The sequence below is a fragment of the Psammomys obesus genome, unplaced genomic scaffold (assembly GCF_907164565.1).
Source record: "Psammomys obesus unplaced genomic scaffold, mPsaObe1.curated_primary_1811, whole genome shotgun sequence".
Classification (NCBI taxonomy): domain Eukaryota; kingdom Metazoa; phylum Chordata; class Mammalia; order Rodentia; family Muridae; genus Psammomys; species Psammomys obesus.
Genome location: NW_026596064.1, coordinates 8,130,859 through 8,158,564, shown reverse-complemented (window position 1 = coordinate 8,158,564; position 27,706 = coordinate 8,130,859). Strand labels below are relative to the sequence as shown.

Here is a 27,706-nt window from a genome sequence, read left to right as displayed (position 1 = left end):
CCTTCCTTCCTTCCTTCCTTCCTTCCTTCCTTCCTTCCTTCCTTCCTATTTGGCAGAGTTATCTAACAGTGGTCATCCTCCTGTTGCAGACTACCATCCTCTGTTGTCCCAGGCATGTGCCGCCATGCCTCTTAGTTTCTGTCATTTTTAGCTTAGTGATTTTTTTTTTTTTTAGGTCCAGAATATCACATTACATTTAATTGTAGTTCCCCTTTATATTCCTTTTCTAGTCTTGCCTGTGACCATTTCTGTTTCCTTTTCATTGATGACCTTGGCAGTTTGGGGGGGTGGTTGGGTTGAGTGTTTTGTGTGCCCATTAACTGTGATCTGCTTTGTGTTTCTCTCACAGTTAGAGGTTATGTGTTTTTTGATGAGAAGTCACAGAAATAACATGCTATCTCAGCCCATCGTACCAAGGATACACGCTACCAGCATGATTTATAGCTGTTGGTGTTATCCTTGGTCACCTAGCTGAGCCAGAGCTTTGTGGTTTTTCAGTGAGATCCCTCCCTCTCTTCTTTTCCATACTGCTCTCATTAGAAGAAAGCCACCACACTGAGCCAATGGAAATTCGTTTGTTATTTACCTCATTGCCCAAGGTGGGTATTTCTGATAGCTATTTTCTTTTCTCTACTGGTTATTCAGGGCACAGCATTCTTCCATTCTGTTGCTCCAGCATCCCCCTAGGGCTTAGCCATCTTAATCCAGAGAGAATGTGGAAGAGAGTATTTGCTTTGAAAGCCTTGGCCTGAAAATGGCACATACCACTTCCACTTACGTTCCATATGACACTCTCTCATCTGCCAAACCTAATTGCAAGGCAGGCTAGGACATATGGTCGAGCTGGGTGCCCAGGAAAAGGAGGAAATGGATTTGAGTGAAACACGAGCAGTATTGCCACTCCACTCTAGATTATAAAGGGTAATGAAATAACACCTCTGTTGCTATTAATAATTAGGCCACCCGTTGATTAAATAACATTAAAAAAAAAAAGAATAACACACTTCTCAACCTAAAAGTTGTTTATAAAGGTCTTCATGAACTTTATTTTAATGTCTTATTAAATTTCACTATTTTATTAAATTCGCTCCTGATCCATAACATTTTGTGTGTGTGTGTGGGGACACTAACTGGACTCATCATTGGCAGTCTGTTTGCTGTGCTTTCTGTTGGGAATGTCTCTGTTCATTTTTGGGTTCGTTGTTTTTGTTTAGTTTTTCAGATGAAAATTTTGTTCATAGCCTGTGGAGATGCCTTAGCCCCAGAGCCCAAGTAGAAAATGCTGAGTGTGGTAGCAGGTACTCATAACCTTAGCAGTGAAGATGCAGATGCAGGTGGATTTCTGGAGCTCATGGGTGGGCCAGGGAGCCTAGCCTACTTCTCAGGTCCAGGCCAGTGCGTGTTTCTGTCTCAAGAGAAGATGGAGGCAGGTGCTGCCTGAGGAATAATATTTGAAGTTGTCCTTAGGCCTCTTCACTACTGTCTGTCTGTCTAATATGTCTGTCTATCTATCTACCTATCTATCCTCCCCCTTCCTCTCTCTCTCTCTCTCACACACACACACGCACACACATACACACAGAGTTTCGTACATGTGAACAGGAACACATATATGCACATGCATTCCTAAGCACATGAATACACAATGCTCCAGGGAGGGGATCCTACTCGTTCCTCAAGTGGCATCTTTGTCAAAGATGGACACAACTGGTCTTTGCTCCTGGGACCCATTAGGCCACATTGCTTCACTCATTTATTAGCCCCCCCCCATTAGTGGTATATGTTTCATGCTTTACGTTAGCTGCTCCTCGAGGGATAGCACGGGTCCCTCCCCCTAGTCTCTTAGGTTCCTAAACAAGACCCTGACAAAGAACAACCATGTTTTAAAATATGCACAGGGGGCCTTTATATGCTGAAATGTGGGCTTAGCGATTTAGGGTTTTTTTGTTTTTGTTTTTTGTTTTTTTTTTTTCAAATATAGCCAGATACCACCCCCTTCCCTCATGCTGGCAACCTTTATAGAGGGCCTGCTTTGGGCTGGAATCTGGAAAGGCTAGTAAGGATTGGGAGAACAGCATGGGGCAATGCCTTACAGGTGGGCTGCACAGCTTACAGTGTCCTACCCCAGGCTTTGGGCATGCTCAGTAGATGTGCTGGTCTCCTGTAAGATCTCTGTGGTGCAGGACATTTATGTTTCTCGATCATCACATAATTAAAGCTCAGACCCGTGTCTGCCTCCTCACTCCTCCTGGCACAGAGAAGTGGTGTAAAGGTCTAGCCTCATTATTCTGAACAAGAGTTACTAACCTGAATCCCCAGGGTCCCAACAGAGGGATAATGTCACCATGGCAAAAGCAGTATTTAATTGCAGATGGAGAAAGAGGAGCATGAAGAAGACAAACAATCGTTTGCAGGCTTTAATGAATAAGCTGCCATGCTTCTCGTTACCAAAAAAGACAGGACTTCTTTAAGTGGCCATAAGCTTATTTAGAAAGACATGGATTGAAGGGACCATTGTCCCTTTCCTCTGTCGTTTTTCTATCTCCCTGTCTATGCTATTTACATTGTGCCTTCAGGAGTTCAACACGTATTTTCCCAGAACGGACCCAGGAGGCATGGCGTCTGCTCTCAGAGTGCCCTCTTCACCCCTGTGGCTTCCTTGGGTTTCATGGTTGAAACTTTATGCATTAATTAAGATGTACAGATTTACGGCATTTTCTAGTTCACACTGTCACGTAGCTATTCATTTGACATTCTCAGTGGTTACAGTCTGAGTACTGTTTTTTTGTTTGTTTATTTGTTTTGTTTTTTGTTTTTTTTATCCACATGAGAAAACCAAGATTCAGATGATATATCATCTGCCCAGGATGCCAAGAAAGCTGGGCTTTCTGTTGGGTCTTATGCCCGCATTCATACCTCGAGCTGAGTGGGCCATACCAGGAGCCTTTTTCCAGCCACGCAGTCTCATCACAGTTCTTTGTCATGTAGCTGTACTTTTCTCAGGCATAGCCATGGTATACGTGTAGGGTTCAGGGCATCCATGGAGAACAAGTGTGGAGGACAAATCCTGTCACTCTAATGTGACAAGGAAATCATAGAAGGGACCCAAGGCCCATTTAGCTTCACTTACTGACTATACAGATGAGAAAATTTAGATCTACAATTTAAAAGCATGTAATTGAATTGAAGAGAAAAAAATGTTTTTAGCCAAAATACCTGGTTTCAAATTCAGTTCTGTATTTACCCCTTCTTGCTTATTTCCAGGTTTTTTTCTATATCTCTTTTGTTTTTCTTTTTAGGACACCTTTGATGTCACAAACATTGCCCTGTATTTCCAAAGACAGCCTGAAAAGTCATATACCAGATTCCTGTTAGGACTAAACCCAACATTAAAGTGTTCAGTTTACCTGATGTATTCACAGAAAGAGGAAAAAAAACAGTGAATTCCTAAACAACATGTATTGAATAAACAGAAAGGCTGAGAGGCCGGTAGGCATACATTCAGTGGCTGTCCCTACCACAGACACCATGACTTCAAGCAATATTACGGTTTCTATCATTTGCCTCAGTTCCTACTAGCAGAGACAGCATTCTCTTTTTTCCCTTATGATTTATGAAATAATTAGAGCTGTAAATATCCTAAGGTAATTTTCATCTACCACTAGAGATGAAATGATGGTGACGTTGTAGAAAGCAGCCTGTTGCCATAGGCACCACCGCAATGTAAATATTTATATTAGCTGATGTACAGAAATACAGATGTGCTGAATTTTGATGGTTTTATTATGTAAAATATTGAAAAATAAGGACCATTTATGGTTTAAAAAATTGTTAAGGAAATGTTTATGGTGTTTTTTTTGTTTTGTTTTGCTTTTTGTTTGTTTTGTTTTGCTTTGCTTTATAATAGTGAAGTGAGTTTCAGTGGCCCCCTCTGTGGTGAAAGGCTGGTAACCGCAAAAGTCTCATCCTCTCATTGTTTTTCTTTCATTGTGGTTCTTTTTGGATGAACTTGACGAGAGTTTTTCAAAACCTAAGAGCTTCTGACAGGTATTCGGCCTCCAGCAAAAATGAAAGTCTTCCTGGCCCCCAGTATGACAACAGGAAACTTAGAGATTGTCATGACATTCTTGCCTTTTCAGTGATTCTGGGATATAATCATAAACTTGGGGGCATCTTGGAGGAAGATGTCTCATGTAGAAGACGGGGCCATGGTTCACTTTTCAACAAGTTTACATTTCTAACTATAATTAGCTTCACTATTTACTTACACATGACATACTGTTTCCAAGTATTGTGGTTCTGCCTCTAGGAAGAAGAACAGCACAGCTATTACCGTGCAATGAACCCCTTCCAAATGCTAATTTCAGTATTTATGACAGGGGCATTTATTTATTTACTTACAGAGTGTTTTCTAACAACTTGCAAGTGAGCATTTTTATAAACAAAATATTAAAAAAAGCGAATAATTATTTCATCTTGTCTTACAGAACCCCAGCTGAAAGGGATTGTGACAAGGTTATTCAGCCAGCAGGGATATTTCCTGCAGATGCATCCAGATGGTACCATTGATGGGACCAAGGACGAAAACAGCGACTACAGTAAGGAACACCATCTACTTGCAACGCGGTGTGAATTGAATGTGTGGCCCAGCACAGCCATGCTTCTTTTTGGAATGTTGGAGGCTTAGGGTGCTAGTCCTTCTCATTTTTCCTACCTGCACCCTAATTCTTGTACTCTCTACAGAGAAAAAAGCACTATATCAGAGAGGCTATGTACTCATTGAGGTAGGAGGCTTATTTCCAGGAATCATTAGAGGAGGATGCCTTCCCAATGGAGTTTTCTTTGTCAAGCTGATAAATGCGCATAGAAATACGGCAGACCTTCCAACATATTTAAATCTTGGCCCCAAGTAAAGAACAAGTTACAATTTTGGGAGCCCAGTTTTTAGTAAACATTACTTCTACAGGCAAACACTGAAAACATATGTATATGTTATTTTATTTTGTTTAAGGACAAAACTTGAATACCGTCATAAGGAATCATAGTATATGTAACAGTAATAAATAAAGACTCGTAGATCTAACATGGACTTTAAAAACAGTTTTAAAATAAAAGTTGCAAATACTAAAGGCTGTTTAAAAATCTCCCCCCAAATAGTTGTTGAGCACTAGAGTTGACAAGTTCAAAAGCAGATGTGATTAATCAAGGCATGAGAGAATGTATTTGCATTTTGGAAACATAACACATGATTCAGAGGTGAGAATAACAGCTCTCAGAATTTTAAACTTCTCTACAATCATATGGGTTCCTTAGGCCAAACTCCTAGCGTTCTACACTTTCTCAGGGTGCCATATTGCTTTTATAATTTTGTCCATTTTTATTGCTATGTCATACAGTGAATGACATACAGTGAATGAACCCAGTCTGGTAGGTGCGTGAGAATAATCAAGCTTTACAGAGAAAAGACAAAAAAGGTCAGGGGTTCAGTGTATCCTAGGATGAATTTACTGGCAGCCTGGAATACATGAAACTTTGCCTCTTTTGTGACGTGTAATAAATGCTCACTAAATATCCATCCAATGGTTTGTGATTCTGATCAAAGTGGTTTGGTGGTCAAACTGAAAATTCTCTCACACTTCAATAGGTAATTTGGGATACCAGATATCTTATAGTGCTGTAACTCTTAAATCAACACTAACATTTGAGGCATAATTAAAACCCCTTAAAGCTCCATGACATTCCGGTCCACCCCTTTTGAATTTTCTTTGTTTACTTAATATTGTACATTACAAAATATGAATTACAATAAAGAAGAGATTTTATTATGAAGAATCTCTTTCTACTTTCCCCTCAGTTTCTGGCAGAGCAGTTGATTACTTTATTGTGGCCTGCACTGTTGATTTGTATTTCCATGAATGCATTCTCTAAGTGGTTCAAGTTTTCAATTCAGGCAAGAAGAATGAGGAGCCCGTACTCCCTATATGTGACTGTCATCTATCGCATCTGCATTTGATTGTCTGACTGGGGGGTGGAGGGCCCATTTACAACAGAGCCAAGGAACTGCATAGCTGTGACACTCGCATTAATTGTGTGGTATCTCCAGACTTCAAGTTCATTCTTAACATAAGAAGTGACGAGCGAGGATAATGGTAGCAGTCAACACCACCCATACAACATTTTAATAATGGAAAAATTAATGGGAGCATTTATATCATCCACCATGAGTCCCTGGGGACATTTGGAAGAGGAAGTGACAGAGAGAGCTAGATGAGCAGGTTAGAATACTGTCTCCTGCATGTGACAAGGCCACAGTGAACATGAACACACAGTAGCCAGGACCACAAGAGAAGTGCACAAAAAATGACAGGGAATTCGGAGGAGAACTGGCTGGAGATGGGGGGAAGCTGATCAGAAAGGTTGGGGTGGAGATAAGAGAAAGTAGTAGAGGGATAATTCATTGTATATAAGTAAGAAAGCATAAAAATTAAAGCTAATTAGATGAAAAATTTATAAACTGATGCAGACAGATTCAACCTCTAAGCAAGCCAAACAACCATTCTATGTTCTGCAGGATGCTGCCCGAATCCAGCCAGGTGTGTAGCACCGCGGAGAGGAGAGAGGATAGGAAAGAGCATGGGATCAGAGCCTGCACATCCTTCCTTCACTGTTGCCAGAAAAATAATTGGAAGTGATCCACACTGAGAATAGGTCTATCACATGCCTGCAGCCACAGCTATTTATATATACATACGTACATGAATGCACATATAATTCAGGCATACAATAAAAACACATGTAATAACAGAATGCCAGATATGTATGTACCACCCACACTGAGGATAACTGATTATGTGTTCTATCCAATGCTTACAGAAATGGTTTAAACTCACAAATTCACATCATTTGTTTTTAAGTTAAGACGACCTACTGTGCATACTTTTTTGATAAATTATTATCAAATAATTTAGAAAAATTTAGTGCAAAATCTAAAGATTAATATAAATTCATTTGGGTATCAGTATAAAGGTTAATTTAAAAATTCAATGTATTTGAACTTCTTGTTCAAGAAGAAATTCTGCTTTCCTTGCTTATCAGGCATAATAATGTACCCAATTTTTACATTGCTTATTTAGAAATGACCTACAATAGCAATGCATTGGCTTTTGAATGAATGAGTCTATTTGTTATATAGCAAGCCAAAATAAAAGAATAAATAGCAAGTGATAGACAGATAGCTACATAAGTACACAGACACACAGACACGTAAATACCAAAATATCAGCAAAACATCAAGCAGAAATCAGGAAGATCTCACTGAGATAGTCATTTGAGGTTCTAGGAAGAATAAGTTTCCTGCAGAGTAAAGGGTCCACTTGGGTGAGGCTTCCAAATAAAAGGGGGAAGAAAGAAGCTGGAAGAAATAGGTTTGGGGAAGTAGGGATATGGGAGTACTAGGGGAGAAAAATTGGCATTTGATATGTCATACTTCTTTGTATACCCGTATAAAATTCTCAACAATAATGAACAAAGTAATAAAAAAAAATCCTAAAAGGAACAAACAGTAACAAATCCAATATTTAGAGATGACACCATCAAATCTGAGGCTCACAATATCCCACAGAAAAGGAGTCGTGGAGACAGTCAATTTGGGTTCTGATTTGGGTTTTCATTCTATGGATGAACTTCTGGTTTCTCTTATCCACTGCAGGAGCTTTTGCACCATGGGATATACAATAGTAACCTCTGTTGGAGATAGTTTACCTTCTAGCTGCTCTCAAGACATGATACTCACACTCTTGGTCTACCTTATTCACTCGCTTCCTTCTCACAGGTTGGGAGGGGGTAGCCCATTCCAGCAAGGGGCCTTGGAGTACACTTTGAGACAGACATGCTAGGGCTCTAAAATTGAGGAACAATGTCACTTCCAAAGCCTGCTTCATAGTGAGCTTCAACAGTTTACCAACATACTGTATGCATCACACACACACAGTTTAAAAAATAACTTTTCTGTTTAGCTGCATGCTTATGTCACTTTTCATATTGTCTAGCACATTTTAAACTTTTTAAAAAGGAGAGTGTTATCATATACATTTTACATTCTGTCATCAATTTTATTATGGTTATGAGGCTTTTATAGGCAACATACTTACTTGCTTCATGTAGGTCATTTGTGCATTAAGGGTGCTCATGGTGCCAAGATGTGGATCATGCCTTAAACACATGGGCTTTGTGGCTGTTTCAGATCCAAACTAGTATCCATTTTATTCCTACTATTAAGTGCCATGGGTATAGAGCATATATGTAGCTGTTATTTCTTTACTTTTTAACTTATTCACCAAAAAATGAAAAGATATGATCTATCATGTATAGTATACATTCACTGGGAACTGGATGGATGGATGAGTATGTGCATGGGTGGATGTATGAACTGATGGATGGATGGATGGGTGAATGGATGGATGGTTTTCAAGTGGTTGGATAAATACTTCTCCCACCTTTATAAGGCTTATCTTTTAGTTGTTTATAATTTAATTTTGTAATTTTTCTATGTAATGGGTGTTTTTCCTGCATGTATGTCTGTGTATTACATGTATTCACTGTCCCCAGAAGCCAGAAGAGGGTGTTGAATCCCTGGGACTGGAGTTAAAGAGAGCTGGGTGCTGGGGATAGAATGCATGGTCTCTGGAGGAGCAGCTACTGTTCTTAACCACGGAGCCATTATTCCAGCACCACTTTTGGTTTTTGAAGTAATTTTAGGCTTTAGAAAAACTAAAGTAGTACAGCAAGCACCTCTGTACTCCCCACACTTTCTCTAATGCCATTGTTTTATATAATGGCAGAACAGTTATCAAAATCAGGAAAATGGAAACACTTAAAGTGTTGTTTACTCACTTGTAGTGTTTATACAGTTTTCACCTTTTCAACTAATGAACTTTTTCCTGATCCTCTCCTTCCACATATATAAGTAAAACTTTTCAAGTGAAATGGTAATTTTATATAATTTTCATAAGTGGTATAAACAATACCAGAGAGCTATTTAAATCTCAATAATGTTTTTTTTTTAATAGAAAAAAAAAGATAAGCCTTTAAGTTGTTAACATGTCTTTTCTTTCTCCACGCTGTGTGGGTGGGAGTAAAAGCAGTTGATTGTTTGAAAAAAAAAATCTTGTTACTATAAGCATCTGCCAGAAACATTTTGTTTGGTTCATAGACATCATTAGGTCCAAAGCAACTTCACCGTGACATCTTCAGAGAACTGATAGACACCTGCTCTTTTGTTCGTGGAGAAAAGACTAATTATATGTAATTGAGTACAAAGCAAATGGTTTTTTTCCTGCAGTACCAGATAAGAATCGCCGCAAATGTAACGATAACAAAAGTTCAGGGCCGTGTTGGAACATTGCTGCAGAAAAAAAAAAAAAAGACAGTTGCAGCATGGAGAGTATCAATAGGAATATTTTTACATAAAACGTAAGAGCCCATCATTCTGTTCTATAGGTTAACATAGGAGATGAATTTGAAGAGGGTAAAAACATTGGAAAGAAAATGAGGATATTGTAACCAAATGTTCTCATTTTGCTGAAAACAAACAAACAAACAAACAAACAAACAAAAACTACACAAAGTGCCCTCTGACTGTGGAGCAGGCAGCATGCTAGGTCAGTGTCATTGTCAGACTGACGGGTGGAGTACATGCTTTACCTTCCTGAAGTCAGGGGAGATGGTGACGGAAAGCTCCTTGGTGTGACCAGGAGAAGCAAGCGGCCAGAGTAGTCTTGGAGTGAGGTAGCTCTTGGAGTCTCCTTCAGACCTTTCTTTTCAGTATGATTGTGGGAAGGAAATACAAGTGCGTAGGACAAAATTATAAAAGCACAGTAAAGTTTGCAGCTGAGAAACTACAAAATTGCGTCAGGAATGGCAGAATCAGCCCTGTACCTAGAGGGGCTTGCTGCATTTTTGGAGGTGGGATATAAACCATTCCACAGGCACAGTCATGCAAGGTTCTGATGTTGGGTGATTGAAGATAAAAGCAAACCCACTCAGGATTCATGTCTGACCACAGACAAAACAAGGAATTACAGAATGGCCACTTTTCAGTCCCTTTTGCTGATCAGGACTGTTGCTTCGTCCAGCAAGGCATTCTAAATAAGACTCGTTCTTATCTAGAGCAATAGAATCACTCTGCCCTGTAACCCCTGCTCTTCCACTTTAGAGCATCCAGGTTGAAGAAAACACACTTTCCTGAGCCCTTCACGAATTATTTACCACAGCCAAACCCTCTGTCTTTCCTGCCATCTTCTTGCTCTGCCTTGGTGTACATCTTTGGTGCTTGCTATAGAGTCCTTAAACCCAAATGTGTTCAAGCACGCACGGGTTTCTGACATTCTTTGAAGAGAAGGCACTGACAGCATCTCAGAGATGGTCTTCCCAGCCCACCCCGCTCCACCTGGCTAGAATCTCGGTATTTTCCCCACTACGTTCTCTCTGGTTGTTCCTCCTTTGCTTTTCTGTTCACTCACTACCTTATCATCTTTTAAAATTCATAATGTGTATCTGGCAGATTTTTTTCCCTTATTAGTACAAATTTAATTGGAACGGTTTAGATACCTAACTTGTGGGCTGAAAAATTGGCTCAGCCCGGTGGTGGTGGCACACACTTCTAATCCCAGCACTTGGGAGGCAGAGGCAAGTGCATTTTTTGCCAGTTTGAAGCCAGCCTGGTCTGCAGAGCTACACAGAGAAACCCTGCCTCACAAAACAAAACAAAACAAAACGGAACTGTCTCGGTGGATAAAGAATTTGCCGTGAAAGCTGGAGGACCTACGTCTCCACCCTCAGAGCCTGTATACAAATGTAGAGAAGCAGTGTGCACACTTATCTGTAATGCTGGCTATTACGTAACTAGCTGGGGCTATGTACTGAGGACTCAACATAAAAAAAAATAGTGTGTGTGTGTGTGTGTGTGTTAGCCACTTTAAGACATAAACTTTAAATTTTTTTGTTATGAATTAGGTTGAATGCTTCTTTACGTACCATGTTAACCTTGTATTACTTCTGTGCTACATCTCTTTATGCTATTTTCTGAAACAGACATTTGTACTTTTTGTAAATTGCACTTACATAACATCATCTTTGTTATTTGTGTTGCACAGTTTTTTGTTCATTTTGTTGTCTTTGAACGATTTTTTTTTGTCTTTCCTTTCTATTCTAGTCTACTTTAAAAATGGTTTTATTCCCCTTCTTTTCTGTTTAAATTACTCAGTCCTGCTTAGCTTAGTGACACAGACCTATACTAAGAAGGATGAGGCAGAAAGATGGAAATTTTAAGGCCCTTCTGAGCTACTATCCAACGTGGGCAATTCAGCGAAACCCTGTTTACAGACAGTCAAGGAATGCTGAAGAGAGTGGACAGATCTTAGAGCAGTTGATTAGTATCTTAGCATGTCGGCAGCTCTAGATTCATTCCCCCGTAACACACACACACACACACACACACACACACACAAACTCACAAACACGTACATATACACTCAAACACACACATACATACGTATACACTCAAACATACACATACGTACACACTCACACACGAACACTACTCATTCCTTGACTGAAAAATTAGTTCTCTTGTTTGCTTTGATAATGCATATTTTTTTAAAGCTAACATAAAATTGGATCCCTTAATTCTATCGTGTTTTAAGTGTTTTATTTCTGTCAGTCCTAAATGCAATTATAGTCTATTAGATATCATAAAATATTAACCTCATTATGATTTTAGTGTAAAGAAACATTTCGGGAAAGCCTGTATCTGAAATCTAATTGTAAATGCAAAATGTTAGTCACGGTTATGTTTTCTATACAATACCAAGCATATGATGTTTTGATACCACTAGTCACAAGCTTGTAGACATAGCCAAAGCCAGCAGGAGCTCATCCTGCTCAACTACGAACAGAAACACGAACCAAATGGTTGCTTGGGGGAAAACTGTCAAGGGAATCTTGTGTATCTAGTGCCTCCAAAGACACAAAACATGCATTCTCCCTAATGGCCCTGACCTTCCCCATTCACCTGCTTGAGCACATTTGTTTCAGTTCTTGACAGAGAAAAAGCCGTGCCGCATCTAATTTTGTTTTCTAAAGCCATCTGTATTTTAAGCCTATGTCATTATTTCTTGCGAAATTATACCTGTAGGTTGAGTTGAAGGAGAAATAAGTGGATGCATTATCCTGCAGGCATCCCCAAGCAAAGCTTTTATCCCACCACGTGGAGGACTGTCACTCTTTTCACGCGGTTTCCTCTCTGTGGCAAAATTAGCCGTCACCCTTAGCTTGTGAATTCGTGTACTCCACTGGACATTTTATTTTATTTTATTTTTTAGAAAGGACAAAGCTTTGCAATCTGATTAGGAGATTAAAAAGGATGTTCTGGTGTTTTTTAAAATGCTTTTTTTTTTTTTTTGTTAATGACATTGCCTCAATATAATATTTTTGGAACAAGGCTCATTTTCTTGAATAGCTTAGCTCTTTACATATATCACGGGAAATAACTCCCTCTGCTCTTTGAACCTGGACCTGTAACTTTATTTTTGATGAGATATTTCTTTTTGATGGGGAGACTCTTGTCCCAGTGTAACTGCTTGTTCAGAGAAGCATAACGTGAACCAATTGAAATTGTGCTCTTGTCAAATTGCTTTTTCACTGTTTTGTAAGTATATTTATAGGTGGGATACATTGGTTTATAATGTTTTAAAAACTACTTAGCTAAGTGTATTCCTGAAATCTGGTGAGAATGATGTTGCCTTTAGCCTTTTTTTTTTTTTTTTTTGGCTCCATGAGGTAACTGATGTTTGGCTTTGGGTCAGTCATGTAAACTTTCTCCCATTTATCTGAGCTTGGTTGTACCAGATGAGAGAGACAGATAATCTCATTAACTCTTGATGCTCTTTTCTTTTGGTGCAGACATAACTGTGTGTTCAGAAAAATTCTTTATTGTTTCTCCTTCTTTCCCTGAGAGGCATACTATAAGAAGATATGAAGTTATCAAATTGCAAATCACTACATCGTATTGTAAAGAAGTGTATAAAGACACAAAGAGCCCCCTGCATGTCCTCGAGCTGTCATTTGCACCCAGGATTTGGGGCTGAGCATAACTGTTTGTGCTTGGGGCCAGTTATTTAATTTGATTATGTCTCTAATTCTTCACTAAATGAGAAGATAGTATCACTTAGATCTCAGGAATTTTTCATCAATTAAATGGGCTAATTATGAAATTATTTTTCTAACAGTACCTAGAGCTCAGTGATTCTTGGTAAAGTCCATCCATTATTGTTATCTTGTCATTAGAGCTGGAGGGCCTAGTTTGTTTGCTTGTTTATTTTGAGGGGGGCAGGAGAATTGCAAGTGGCTCATAGGAAGTGGCTATTTAGCAGAAGCATAATTCTTCACAGGGGCTGTTAGAAGAAACAGTTTGCGGTGTTTACACTGGAAGGTGTTGAAAGATGCTCTAATAGTTCAGAAAATGTGGAATCCTCTCTCCTGCATTGTCAGCACCACGTGGAGGACTTTGTAGAAACACATGCCTTCCAGACAGACAAATTAGAGAAATGACAAACGACTTAATGGTGCAAGCAAGCCTGTGTGCCACACAGTTTTATGCTTTTGAGCTTTTACAGACTAAGTCTGTTTTCTTGGAAAATCACCGGTCTTATTCACCTGGTATGGTGGTTATTATCATCTACTCGAAAGGATCTAGAAGCATATGTGGAATTATCTTGATTATGTTAATTGAGGTAACAAAACCCACCCACCGTGGGTGGCACCATTCCCCTGGCTGGGCTCCTAGACTATAAATGGAGGAAGGAAACTGAACAGCAGCTTGTGCTCAGCCCTCACTGCTTCTTCATCATGCATGTGATATGACCAACTGCTTCAAGCTCTGGCTGCTTTGATTTCCATGATGGACCCTTAAACCGTGTGTCAGAATAAGCTGTTTCTTCCTTAAATTGCTTTTGGTCAAGGTGTTTTGTCACAGCAACACTAAAGTAACTAAATCAGCGGATGAGTCACCCTAATCACACCAGAACCTCTCTCAGCACTTACACTGTGGTAGGCCAGGCCGCCTCCATGTATGCTCAGCAACCGCTCCCTGCCACGTTCTGCTGCCTGCAAACCCTATGCTTCCATTTATAGAAGCACAGATCACACTCAAGGGCTCGCTGCATCTGTGTTCCCCTGTTCGAATACGACTTCCTTATTTGTTCTTCTGGCAAGCAAGAAACACGTTCCAAGATCTCAACCTGCAGGGATGCATGTGTTGACTTACTTCAAATGAAAATAGTCCAAATGATTTGAGCAATGGACGCATCTACTTTTCTCTTTCTTCTTCTACGTGCTTAAATCCCAAAGACTTTCAAGTCCAGGATAGGTGTGGCTCTCCTTCCGGGTTTTTGAAACAATAAGGAACAGCTTACACAAACTGAGAGGGTCAGCTCATTCGCTTTCCACCTTACATTCTTTCTCCAACTGGAGGAATCTTTAATGCTTTTCTTCCCTGAAAAATGATGGGTTTATAAAGGACATGCTTAAAATTGGGAACTTTTCAAGTTCCTAAGTTGACAACAGCTATATTTTAAACTTTTGAAAGAATGTATATGCAAAGGGGGTGTAAGATCCAGCAACACAGTAGGTTGTATACCAAATTTAAGAGTGACGTAAGTCCCTATACCTTCAAGGAGTACACATACCTGAAGCCACCTCCTCTCATCTTTGACTTTTGCAGTTGTTCCCTAGCTAATTATTTTTTAATTTAATTTAATTTAATTTTATTAATTACACTTTATTCACTTTGTATCCCCCCGTAAGTCCCTAGCTAATTCTTTTTCCCAAGGTTTCTCCCTCATCCCCCATAGTCAATGACCTAGTCAAGGCCTAATACGAAACAACCTCACTGCTCAACGTTTTTATTTTAACGCATCACTAAGAGGAAAACAGAAATTTGCCTGGTAAAGTTTGATATAATCCAACCTCCTGCTTTCCAACTTCTTTCCCACTGTTCTCTCTCTTCCTAAAGTTGACCTTGCTGTTCCTCAGACACATCTGCTCTGTTCAGCATCAAACTAGAGTAGGCCCTCCTCCTCTTGCTTACCTTCCTTCTCTCTAATCTTCTGTGTACATCACTTTACTTTTTCTAGGTTGTTTAGATGAATTTCGGTCTCTATGATTAATGCTCTGTTTGGGATACCTAATTATTTTCATCCTCTCGAACTCCTTATTTAATAAACTCTTTTTACTGTCCACCTGAACCACACATTCTTCTCAGTCCATACTTGCCTAGGCTGCTTCTTTAATTGTGTGACACCACTTAAAGCAAGGCTGTCTGTCTTTTGATTTTGCAATAACCCCTTTGTGGTTTTTTTTTTCACTATAAGGCCTGCTTTGTCTTCCAAACAACCTGCATCTCTTACTTACACCGTCGAGTATCTATTGTGTGTGTGCAGCCTGCTGGTTACTCTCCAGGCATAGGCTGGATCCTCCCTCTTTACAATTATACCTTGGCAACTAGCATGGACCAGTATGCCATGTGCTTAGTTCATGGTAGTGGAGTTTATTGTAAGAGGCTAGTTTAATTATTTAGCCATAGTTATCAAGTAAGGAAGGAAATAGGGACAAATCCTAAATGCATACTCACGTGGACCGATGTTTTTAGGACAAATTTAAAGGATGGATTATATATCTTCAATGAGGAGGTCAGGAAAATAAAATGGCCATGTGCCAAACATGATTTCATTGATATTTGTACATTTGTCTATTTTATGTGTGTTTGTGTGTGAATTTACACATGCCAGGAAGCACATGTAGAGGTCTAAGGACACCTCTTTGGGGAGCTGGTTCTCTCCTTCTACCCTGTGGTTTGATCTCAGGTCATCATGCTTGGTAGCAAGTGTCTTTACCCATGAAATTATCTTCCTGGCCCCAAGAACTCTTTTATAACTTATGGATTTTGGATATGTCTATCATAATAGTTAATGTTTTTAATGAGCATTTTCTAAGTGTTTATTTAATATATGAAAAATTTTATGAAGTTTGTGTATCTATATCTTAGACAAACATGTCAGAACTGGGAATGCAATTCTTCCTATTTTGAATATGACTAAAAGGAGGCAAAGGAAGATTAAACAATTATCCCTTGTCTGTGCTGATATTAAATAACAGGCTTAGGGTTGGAATCAATGAGTTTAACTCCTGAAACCATGATCTAGTCTAGGCCATAGCCTCAGGGTCTCTTTCCTGGTGAGTATCCCTCCATTCGTGGCTAACATTTCCTCACACTGTGTGTGTACATCTCGCTGACAACACTTTGCAAACAATAAGAAGGGAATGTAACTGATGGATAAATATTATGATGCTTTTTTTTTTTTAAAGACAGGGTAAACACTGAACTTGAGAGATTTTCTTCAATATGTTTGATTGTTAATTAAAGTGCTGCTTGAAAGTAGTAGTAAGCCATTATACGGTGACTTTAAAGACATTGGATCTGTTTTCCTATTTCATCTATCTGAGTTGGGAAGTTTGACATGGGTGGACTGTATATATTTGTGTGTGTTTGTATGTGTGTATGTACATTATTACATATTTCCCAGCATCCCAGGCAGAGTGGTAATTAGCAGGCATTCTGCGAAGATCTAGTGTGGTTGCCCTTCATAAACTGCTTCCTCTGACACAGAGGCAGAATGTGAAACACGTGCACATGTCACTGTATGTTTGAACAGGATTATTAAACCGACTCCATTGAATTCCAGTGGAAGCTCTCAAAGTATTCTGGACAGCTTCTGAGGGCTGCCTCTTCTTTGGGACTCACAGGAGCCATCACTCTTACTGCTTCTTCAGTATGTGCTTAGGCTCATTTCCCACACTCTAATCACAACACAGGAGAAAACCCACGGGACTTGAGTGACAATCACGAGTAACATAGGATTCTGAGTAACATAGGATTCTCTTCATTTATCAGCTGTGTGAACCTGGAAAGGTTAGCACCTTGAATCAAAGTTTCTGCGTTTGTGTTTTGGGCAGGCGAGGATCGGGGTGTACTGATATCCAACTCACACTCACAGAAGGAAGAACTCTAAACAGGAGAAACATTTGCCTGTCAAAGTGTAATCAGGAGTAATTTCAAGGGAGATGGAGGACTTGAGCACAGGCTTGAGGAACTGCGTACAAAGCCATTTGTAGTTCGGTCACTCTCTAGGCCTTAGACCTAAGCCTTTCATCTTTGGGAAAATCAATCCAAGACTAATTTAATTGGGCATTGCATGGATTTTCTTGGGGGAAATGTGAACAGATGTCTGTTCACCTTTGATAAGATGCCAACAAGAAGTCAAAGTATTCCACCCAACTGTAGCTGGCTCAACTAATGGATTGATCGTAGTAGCCTTCTGAGCTTCTCAGGTCTTACAAGTTTCACAGGTTTCCTGAGCTGCATATGGGTTCATAGCTTCTGGAGTCTTAAGAGATGTCTTTCTCTAGGAGGTAATGGTTTAGTTTGGAGGAAATGGAATTTGAAATGTGACTGCATTAAAGTTTCCTTAGGGGAAACTTCACATTTCCCCTAAGGGGGTCCCTTAGGGGAGGTTGGAATTATCACTTTTTGGCCCTTGATCATTGATAATTTGGCAGGGAAATACCAACCTTTTTTGTGCTAAAGAACATAGTTACTTCCTGGTCATATTGTAACAGTCTTGAACAATGGCTTCAAATGCTATCTATCACAGAACTATCTAGAAAGAAACAAAAATCACTGAAGTTAGAACGCCAAAATCAATGTTTCTTATACATGACCTAGACTGTGGATTTGGGCTTGAAACTGAGTTAGTAGAGCCATGGAGGAAGCCCCGGGCCTGATCCCCAGCATCACATGAAACAGAGTTTGGTGACACACACCTATAATCCCAGCAATCTGTAAGTGGAGGGTCCATCTAGCTACCTAACGGGTTTGAGATCCACCTCAAATAAAGCGCAGTCATGTAGAACACTGATTCGTTCTTCCTTGTTTTCCATACACTATGCCTTTACCACTGTCTAGAAGATGACCCTGCTGAGTCTGTCCCAGAGCTTCTGAGTAGAAAGTAGGGACAAGGCGTGGGGGAGGGCAGGGGTGGCGGTGATGGTCACATCTATACTAGGTTCACGTTTTGGTTCTGGGGGCCGGGCTTGGGGCTGTCACTTCTACACCAAGTCCACACTCGGGGTGGCATTGCTGTAGGTGAAGCACTCCTCAGATCTCAAGTGTGCAGCTCTGTTTCTACAAGGGGGGCCAGTTAACATGATCATTTTGATTCCAGGAATCTTGGATAAGGGTTTTGCTTTTCCTAAATTTTGCTTTTTCACAAAAACTCCAAGGGCTGCAGATGATGTCCTTTTGAGCATGTGAGGGGTGTTGACCCAGTCATGGCTGGTAAGGTCTGGGAAGCGGCAGCATTCCCAGGGAGCCTGCTCAAACCTTAGTCTCTTGAATCCAAGATTGCTTTTCAACATTTCTGCACACTAGAATCACCCGCAGGGTTAAAAGAGTATTGCTTTTCCATCACAGAGCTTTTTATTTAATTGAGGTGGCTGTGACACAGGCGTCAGAATTAAAAAAAAAAAAATCCCTAGAATGCTGCGATATACAGCATTTTGTGAACCAGTGAGCTACACTCATGTTTTGGGTTTCACTTTTGAGGTTTGCATTCCAAATTTGTGTTCTTCCGTTATACAACTTTTTCTAAAAGTTTTAATTGGCTTAAAGTACAGGGATATCATCACATTTTCTCCTGGATTTTTTTTTTTTACAGTATTTTATCTTAAAAGTAGGCTATGAAGCTGGAAATAATTGGTTTGTAAAAAGTGATCCTCCAGTGTGCCTAGCAGGCACCACTAAGTTCCCAGAACATTCGTTTCGCTTGGCTTCAGACACCTTCCTCCAGTGACTGTTACAATGGCTGTCCTGTGGGCACCCCACTTTCATTCATAGTGACTTCCTGAAGGCTAACAGCCTTCGGTTATGCGGCTACACAAAAGAATTTGGCACGCCTCCTTTCAGTTCTCAGAGCAGTAGGAGAGGTTGGACCTGCAATTGAAAACAAAACTTGATGTAAGATGCCTCCGGTACCATGGGGTAATCAGACAAATCATGAGATTTCAGAGATCAGAGATCCTCCAAAGCCATGGACTCAGCGGAGGTTAGTTTTAAATTGAATCTTGAAGAATAGGAACAGAACACATAAGCCAAGATTAGAAAAATTGAGTTTCAGATAAGGAAGCCAGGAAATCACTTGGTGAAGGGAGCTCCTGCCATGTCGGAGAAAAATGAGTTGAACTGATTTGGAAAGGGATTGTATGGAAGACTGGGAGAGCTAAGTTTCAGAGGAGCTCAGATAACATTTAGGGGAGTAGCAAGTTGAAGCAGAAAACAGGGAAAGTTTCTGGTAATTGCAGGCAGGTGAGACCACAGTGCTAAGCTTTGGAAACAATGTAGCAGGTAAGAGAGTAGTGCTAAGCTTTGGTAACAACCACCCTTTCCCTTATAGAGTAGCGGAAGCACAGCTTTTAGTTAGAGAATAATAAGGAAGAAATCAACATTTTGTTTTTAAATTCTTTTTAATCCCTCCATTTCTTTTTTCCCTTTTTTTTAATTTTATTTTTTTCTTATCAGTTACATTTTATTAACTCTGTATCCCAGCCATGTCCCGCTCCCTCATTCCCTCCCAATCCCACCCTCCCTCCCTCATCTCCACCGTGCCCCTTGCCAAGTCCACTGATAGGAGGGGACCTCCTCCCCATTCATCCAGTCCTGTTTTATCAGGTATCTTCAGGACTGGCTGCAAAGCCCTCCTCTGTGGCCTAACAGGATTGCTCCTCCCTTGGGGGGTGGGGAGGTCAAAGAGCCAGTCATTGAGTTCCTGTTAGAAATAGTCCTTGTTCCCCTCACTATGGGAAACCAATTGGTTACTGAGCTACCACAGGCTACATCTGAGCAGAGGTTCTAGGTTATATCCATACATGGTCCTTGGTTGAATGACAGTCTCTGAGAAGACCCTGTGCCCAGATATATTTGGTCCTTGTGGAGCTCCTATCCTTTCCCCATCATACTAACTCCCCTTCTTTCATATGATTCCCTGTAGTCTGCCGAAGGTTTGGTCATGAGCCTTTGTATCTGCTTTGGAAACACTGCTAGACAGGAGTCTACTGAGCGCATCTGAAAGACTCTAACTAGCAGTGTTTCCAAAGCAGATACAAAGGCTAATCCCTCCGTTTCTAAAACGTTTTACCACATTGTATTTATTTCTGTGGCAGTCCTAATAGTTTTAGAGCGAGGGAGACATAGTTTTGCATGGTGCTTTACGCTAATGGGGCTCACAGTCTAGCTCTAGTATGCTGAAACTAGTTTACTCTGCTAAGGTGTCTTGGACCTTCTCAGTGTGGTTGTTAGAACGGAAGTTTCATACTTGAGAAAGATGCGGTATCTTAGGTGCCTAGAAATTTCTGTCTCAGGCTTCCAATTTTGCTCACCATTGTTCTGTTTCTCACATGTCTTTGTACAGGGACTTGAATTCTGATTGCTTAACTCCTCTCTTATTTAAGAAAGTCTCGTCTTGTCACCCCAGGATTTAAGTTTCAGATCAGCTCATTTGTTGGCTGCCTTTATGAAACTTGAAAAACCACATTTTGCCCTTTCTGGTCTGTAAATATAGACACACATGTGGGTTTTTGTTTGTTTGTTTGTTTTGTTTGTTTGTTTTTTGTTGTTGTTGTTTTTCTGTTACAAACTAACTGCCATGCTGGCAAGGCCTACCACTCCATTATAAGTTCCTCAGTGTCTGGAATACGCATGCTGCATTAATGAAATAAGTCTAACAGAAAAATCGTACCAACATTCCTGCGGCATTGAGTGGAAGATGTGTGGGAGATATAATTATAAAAGCTCTGCAGTGTGCAAGGATTCTTGGATGCTTTGCCTTGTGGACTGATTGATCTTGTGGACTGACGACACCTGTGCTGTTCATTGAATTCTCCAAACGGGCTGGGAGACACGTCTTCTGTGTAAGACAAATTGGCTGCTGAGAATGAATGATGACAGGCATTTGCTTCCATTATCGATAGTGATGTGCTTCATTTTTCATCCTAAAGGGGGAAAAAAAAACAACTCAGATTGAACTGACTTGTTAATTATGCAGCGTTTTTTCAGCATCTTTGAACCACCATGAAGAATGTGAGGTGGTAGCCTCGCCATTAAAACCTAAAGGCACTCCCTCTCTCAGTGTTCAGGTATACATATTTGCTAACTTTTGCTCAAAGAAAGAGATCACCAGGGTGGTCATTTTCACCAAGCCGGAAATCACAATCTGCGCTGTCAGGCAGTGCTTAGAAGAGAAATCTCAGTCTCTAAGCCCCAGGCCACTAATCAGTTCCATAAGTCAACAAACTCATCAGGGAGACCAAATCAGCCAGTGTGATTATTTGGCCAGTTGTTCATAAAGCAGGGCTCCGGACTGAGTGTACTGAGTCAGCACAGCCTTGAACGAATGCAGTCTTCTGCATGACATTATTGAAAGTATATGTTGTTTGTGTTTCTTAGATCTGCATTTGCATAAGGTGAAATCAACAGTTTTTTCCTATCTCAGGATATATATATATATATATATATATATATATATATATTTAAAAGCCCAGTGAAAACACAGGGTTGCCATCATCCAGCCCTCCTACCCTCAAAGTTCCAGATTTAGACACTGAAAAACAACAAGACCAACCAACTTGTTAATGAGGTTTTGCATTTTGACTTGATTATCTTTAGATCTGGTTTCTTTCTATTTTATTATCTTAATTTATCTTCATAAAAGCTAAGTGGGCTCTACAGAGTAAACAGCAATGAATTCTAGTTGCCAAGATCTCAAAGTGGTTAAGGATCAGGGTAATGTCACAACATGAACCACACCTCATTCTGATCTTGTGCTCCTCACTAAAAATATTTTGTCTCCTATCTTCTGTAAGAAATGCTGCTTTAAGAAGCAAAATATTATTGTTTGTGTTTCTATTATGCAAAGAACTCTGGATACTACAAAATGAAAATGTAAAAAATTTCAACATTTAATATCTTTTCAAAGAAAATTACCAAAGCAGCTTAATTTCAGAAACCAAACTCACTATTTATGCATACAGTAAAATGTCACCCATGCAAATTTACATTAGCCATAGCTAGAGTAGTTTAACAGAATTGCAACTCTTCTGAAAGGCAAATCAGTGATCTGTCTACTGAATACTAGCGAAGATACCAAAGTTACAGAGACACCCACATACACAGACATGAAAAAGATATATGACAGGTGATATGTGTGCAGTACTGTAGGATGTGGATGAGAAACCAATAATAAATTTGATTGAATAAGCAAGTCTCATTCTCCCATCATTTATATAATCACCTTTGCATTGAAGGATAGAAGAGACCGTCTTCTATTTTGCTGAACATTTGCCGTGGCATTTTGTTATTGAGAACAGAAAGGTTGCAGAAGTGACATTAGTGAGTGATAAAATAAATACTAAGGACAAATATTAAATTCATGACAATGGAAATACCAGTAAAGTGGCTTACAAATATTATTAAATACTACAACTAGAAATATTTCAACAGTTTTTAGGACTTAGGAGAAAACAACTGGATATTTGCTTTAGGTTAAGGCTTTGTATCTTAGGAGATGTTATTGACACCTTAACAAAATGTCTCTGTTGAAAACAGCTTGTAATTTAGAAAAAAATATTTTAAAATATCTTAATTCTCTCTGACTATCTTCCAGCTGAGTTCTCATGGGTTATATGACTCTGTTTTCCTTATTGCCTTCTCCCCCCCAAAAAAAACCCTTCAATCAGGAGTTTAAAATGCATCTGTGCTTTTAATACCCGTTCATTATTACAAGCAAAAAGAAATCAGTCCTTACAACTTACTTCTGGGACAAGTGAGGTGGTAGAGTGGGTAAAAATGCTTGCTACTAAGCTCGGCAACTGAGTTCCATCCTTGGGACCCACAGGAGGGACTGAGAGGACGATTCCTGTAAATTTCCTTCTAAACCTTACATGCAAGCCTACACATCATCTTCCCTGACATAAGCGTGGACATATGAAATATAACTGAGATGAAATTTAAAATGTTCTCTGTGAATAGACTGAGTTTGTATCTTTCAGAAGTGATTTTACAGAGGTGTTTTTTTCTTCTATCTTCTTCTCTTCATTTACCACCTTCCCTTTCTTCTTTGTCACTGTATTGGCTGAATCTTGTGTATTTTATATATATGGTTTGGATTTATTGTAACCTTCTTGTCACTTGAGGCATATAATAAAGAGCTGGAAATTAATTTGAAAATATAACATTTTAAAGAATGGTATTTTTCTATTCCAACATCATTTTGAAACGTGTATATGTGTTACTCCTGGCACTCTAGCAGAACAGAACTCTGCGGATGGATGTGTGTGTGTGTGTGTGTGTGTGTGTGTGTGTGTGTGTGCACGTGTTAAATTAGGTCAGCTTTAAAGCAATAGCCACTGAAGAGTCATACCCAAGTGCTTAGACTCTGTAGCTATGTGTTCCTTGAAGTTGAGAGCCTCAACAATCTTAGTATTCCCGCAATAGATCTCCATGAGGAGTGACAATCCTCAGTTGCTCAGTCCACAAGGCAGAATGTCTCAGCAGTTCCAGTCTTGGACAACAAGCCCAGAAGATTCTCGGAGAGCTGCTAGTTTTCATGCTTGGGAATGAAATGCTTCTGATATCAGAGAAAGAATCATCATCAGCAGCAGGCAGGCAGGCAAGAAGGAAGGTGGAGTAAGCAAAGGGGGCTAATCATCCCTCTGCCACACCCTTTTATTTGAGCTCTCATGGAGGTGCAGACCACAATGGGAGGGGCTTACTGCACCATTCAAAACAACTGGGACAGTTCTTCAGTTGAGGCTTTCTACTTAGCTACTTAGGTGATTTTATTTGTGAAAGTTCAGGTTAAAAACAATCCTAACAGCCCTGTAATTTCTTGATTACAACAGATTCTACAAACTCTCTGCTTCCTTTCCATTCCTTTTGACCTTTCGTCACTCTATCTATACAGGACACACAGCACATAGATGTTCTCCCACATAAGCCCCTGCATTCCATGTTTCACATCTCAGAATATATGGCGTTTCTCTTTTCTCTTAGGTTCCATGTTTAAATGCATTTCATGTGCAGTAAATATTAACTTCAATTTTTCTTGCATAGTCAATTATGGAAATATGACCTAGAAAGGATATGAATAAGCAAACAAGAAGATTCTTATGCATTTATTTATTCAGAAAATGTTGAATAACAGCTTCTTAGACCGAGGTTCCATATTAAGCCACATGAATAGCAATAAAAATTTTCCAGTACCTTCAAGCGAAAACCTCACAAGAACTCCTAGAGGAATGCATTTTCACTGAAGGTTGTGCTTGTTGGATCCAGTCCTCTCCTCTTGCTTGCAGGGCATTTGGCATGTGGCACTACAGATCCCACGAAAGTGATAAATATTTCTAAGTAAGGCACATTTTGCAGGCACTTACAAAGTTCTGTAGACTTACATTTAAGTCTCATACAGAGAATACAAACTATGTCCGTGTTACCAGGCAAGACATTACAGAGGACCCCTGAAGAGATCTGCTCTTAGGAATGGTGGTAGATAGGTAAACCAATAATTCTAAGGCTCATTCCCAACATGCACCGTGGAGACACCTCTAGGAAGGGACCTACTATCTCTGATGGGCTTCTGAACGACTCAGAAGGAGTTAAATAAATAAGAGCTTGAAGAATGAAAAGATGGCATGGGAGAGATGGATCAGTGGTAGAGTGCTGGGAGTTGGTCTGGTGCTCTGTGTCTACAAATGCTGAATTCTGGGCTCTGAGATCTGGTTGCAGGCTGGACGAATACATTCTCATGTACACTGATCTATGTTGTATAAACTTTGCTCCCCAATTATCTCTGATTGGTTAATAAAAAAGATGAACAGCTTGTAACTGGGCAGAAAAGAGGTAAGCAGAGTTCCAGTTTCCAGGCTTGGGGGTCTCAGGTAGGGACCACAAGGAGGAGCAGGAGGAAGAAGAGGGAGGGAAAGGACATGGTGATGAAGAATTGACCTGATGGACAACAAACAGCTCAGACAGATTATATGGCAAGTAACTTGGAGCATATGGCTGGAAAATAGCCAGACTAGCTTAGAGAATTAGTATAAAGTAAACCTGCCCAGTTATTGAGCTTCTAATTTATTAATAAGCATAACAAGTCTCTAAGTCATTTATTGGAGAGCTAAATGGTTGAATAGAAAATCTCCATGAATTATAAATTTTTTATAATATAGGAGTGATTTCTACGCTCCCAGAGAACCCAAGTTCAGTTCCTAGCACGCAACTTGGGCAGCTCACTGCCATTTGTAACACTAAGCCTGACAGTTTTCTTTAGGGCCCTGATGAATACTTACACACTCATGATGTATATTCACCAGGTCACAGACATTCACACACACACACACACACACACACACACACACACACACACTCCTGGAGGGGACAGGAGCTCCATGGGAGGACAACATAACCAAAATATCTGGGCCCAGGGGACCTGCAGAGACCAATGCTCCAACCAAGGACCATGCATGAAGAAGACCTAGACCTCCTGCTCAGATGTAACCCATAGACAGCTCAGTCTCAATGTGCATTCCCTAGTAAGGGCAGCAGGGACTGTCTCTGACATGAACTCAGTGGCCAGCTGTTTGATCACCTCCCCTTGGGGGGGGGTGCAGCCTTGCCAGGCCACAAAAGAAGACAATACAGCCAGTCCTAATGAGACCTGATAGGCTAGGGTCAGAAGGAAAGGGAGGAGGACCTCCCCTATCAATGGACTGGGGGAGGGGCATAGAGGAGAAGAGGAAGGGAGGGTGGGACTTGAAGGAGATGAAGGAGGGGGCCACAGCCAGGATACAAAGTGAACACATACAAATCTTTAAAGTCCGATAAAAACAATTATTTGCATTTTTAAGTGGGAATATAGTCTTTCCAGGAAGAGACAGAAGACAAAATAGGAGAAAACCAATTCTAGCTAAAAGCCAAGAGGAAGTTAGGAAATGGCCAATGCTGTATTCTGCTAGTCATCGTGGATGGAGTGGGTGCCAGGTGATAAGTGGTAAATGCAGGCTGGTCTCAGGTTGTAAGAGATTGGGACGGAGGAAACAGTAGCAAGGAAATGGCATGAGGAGATGCTACAGATCTCAGGAATGGGGCAGAGTCCAGTAGCCTCTCTCCTCGGGACCTTAAGGATGACGATCACACAGTAGAAATTCTCACCTAGGGTGAAGGGCTTCTGTGAACGAGAATGCTCTCTCCATGAGGCTCTTGCTGCTTTTTGCGACTTTAGGAGGCAAGACAAAGATCTTTCCTGAGAGAACCGATTTTGTTCGAGTGCATGCAGGTGAGTGTGTGCGCACACTTGTGTGCAGGGAGGTGCTCTTGAGTCCTCCGAGCTGGAGTTAGCAGGAGGCTTTGGATAATCTGATGTGGCTGTCAGGAGGATAACTCCTGAGTACTGCAAACGTGCTACTTAACTGCTGAGCCAGGACCCCTGAGCCCAGATGAGTAGAATTTTAGTTAACACTGGAAAGTCTTATTTAAAGTTGTTTCCTGAATCTTTGGGGCGAGGGGTATGTCTCTAGAAGCATTCCCCTTGAAATCCATTATCACCTGTGGTTGATGGAGGATGTTCTCCATCTGTGCTAGTTACTCACTGGTATTTGTGCATTCCTTAAGCTCCTCGCAGAGGGATTGCTTAGAATGGCTTTTCTCATCCGCTTCAGCTTCATCAGCCATCCTCCCAACTTCAGACAGAGAATTCTCTTATTAGTGGGATGGGGGGTTGTCATCATTATTCTCAGATTTTTTTCCTCCTGTGTTCTTTCTCACAAGAACCATTTAATTTGATATTTTCTAGTAGATGCTTTTATTTACAGTGCATACGTACTTTGCATTAAATCTGTACTTTGCACACTCATGCTGCTTTCAGTAACATTCTCTGTCAAGCCTAGGGAAGGTTTTGCATTATGCAGACTTAAACAATAAGGGGGGCCAGGTTCTGTCCTCAAAGCAAGGTTTAGTAATCGAGTGCTGCACTGCCGCCACAGTCCCACTCTCAGGACCTCTGACTCTTCATTGCATCTGCTATCACTGCCTTGGGAGTAGCCTTTGAAGGGAAGTTGTCTTCAGGAGGGGTGTTTCAACATAGGAAGTCCCGTCTGTGTCAAATAGCATTTGTAGAGGTATTGCTAACCATAGCATGTGTAGGAAAATCAGCCAAGATATATATTTGCCTGTGACAAGTTAAGAACCGATATCTTGATAGGCCAGGGTCAGATAGAAGAGGAGCAGGACCTTCCCTATCGGTGGACTACAGCAGGGGCATAGGGGAAGAAGAGGGAGGGAGTGTGGGATTGGGAGGTGATGAGGGAGGGAGGCCCAGCCAAAATACAAATTGAATACATTGTAATAAATGATACAAAAGAACAGATATCTTTTGAAATTAAAGTTAAAATCATACAAAGAAGTACAATTTTTTATATTTAAACAGATAACTTTGTTAGTCTTCTTTCTTTCTTTCTTTCTTTCTTTCTTTCTTTCTTTCTTTCTTTC

General features: G+C 40.3%; 1 protein-coding gene across 2 annotated transcripts in view; it reads left to right on the top strand.

The window, feature by feature from the left end:
* Positions 1-27,706, top strand: part of Fgf12 (fibroblast growth factor 12) — a 558,915-nt gene that overhangs the window by 340,247 nt on the left and 190,962 nt on the right. For both annotated transcript variants that reach the window (XM_055624928.1, XM_055624927.1), the window contains one exon: positions 4,488-4,598. In XM_055624928.1, coding sequence (XP_055480903.1) covers positions 4,488-4,598 — 111 coding nt within the window. The remainder of the gene's footprint in view (positions 1-4,487; positions 4,599-27,706) is intronic.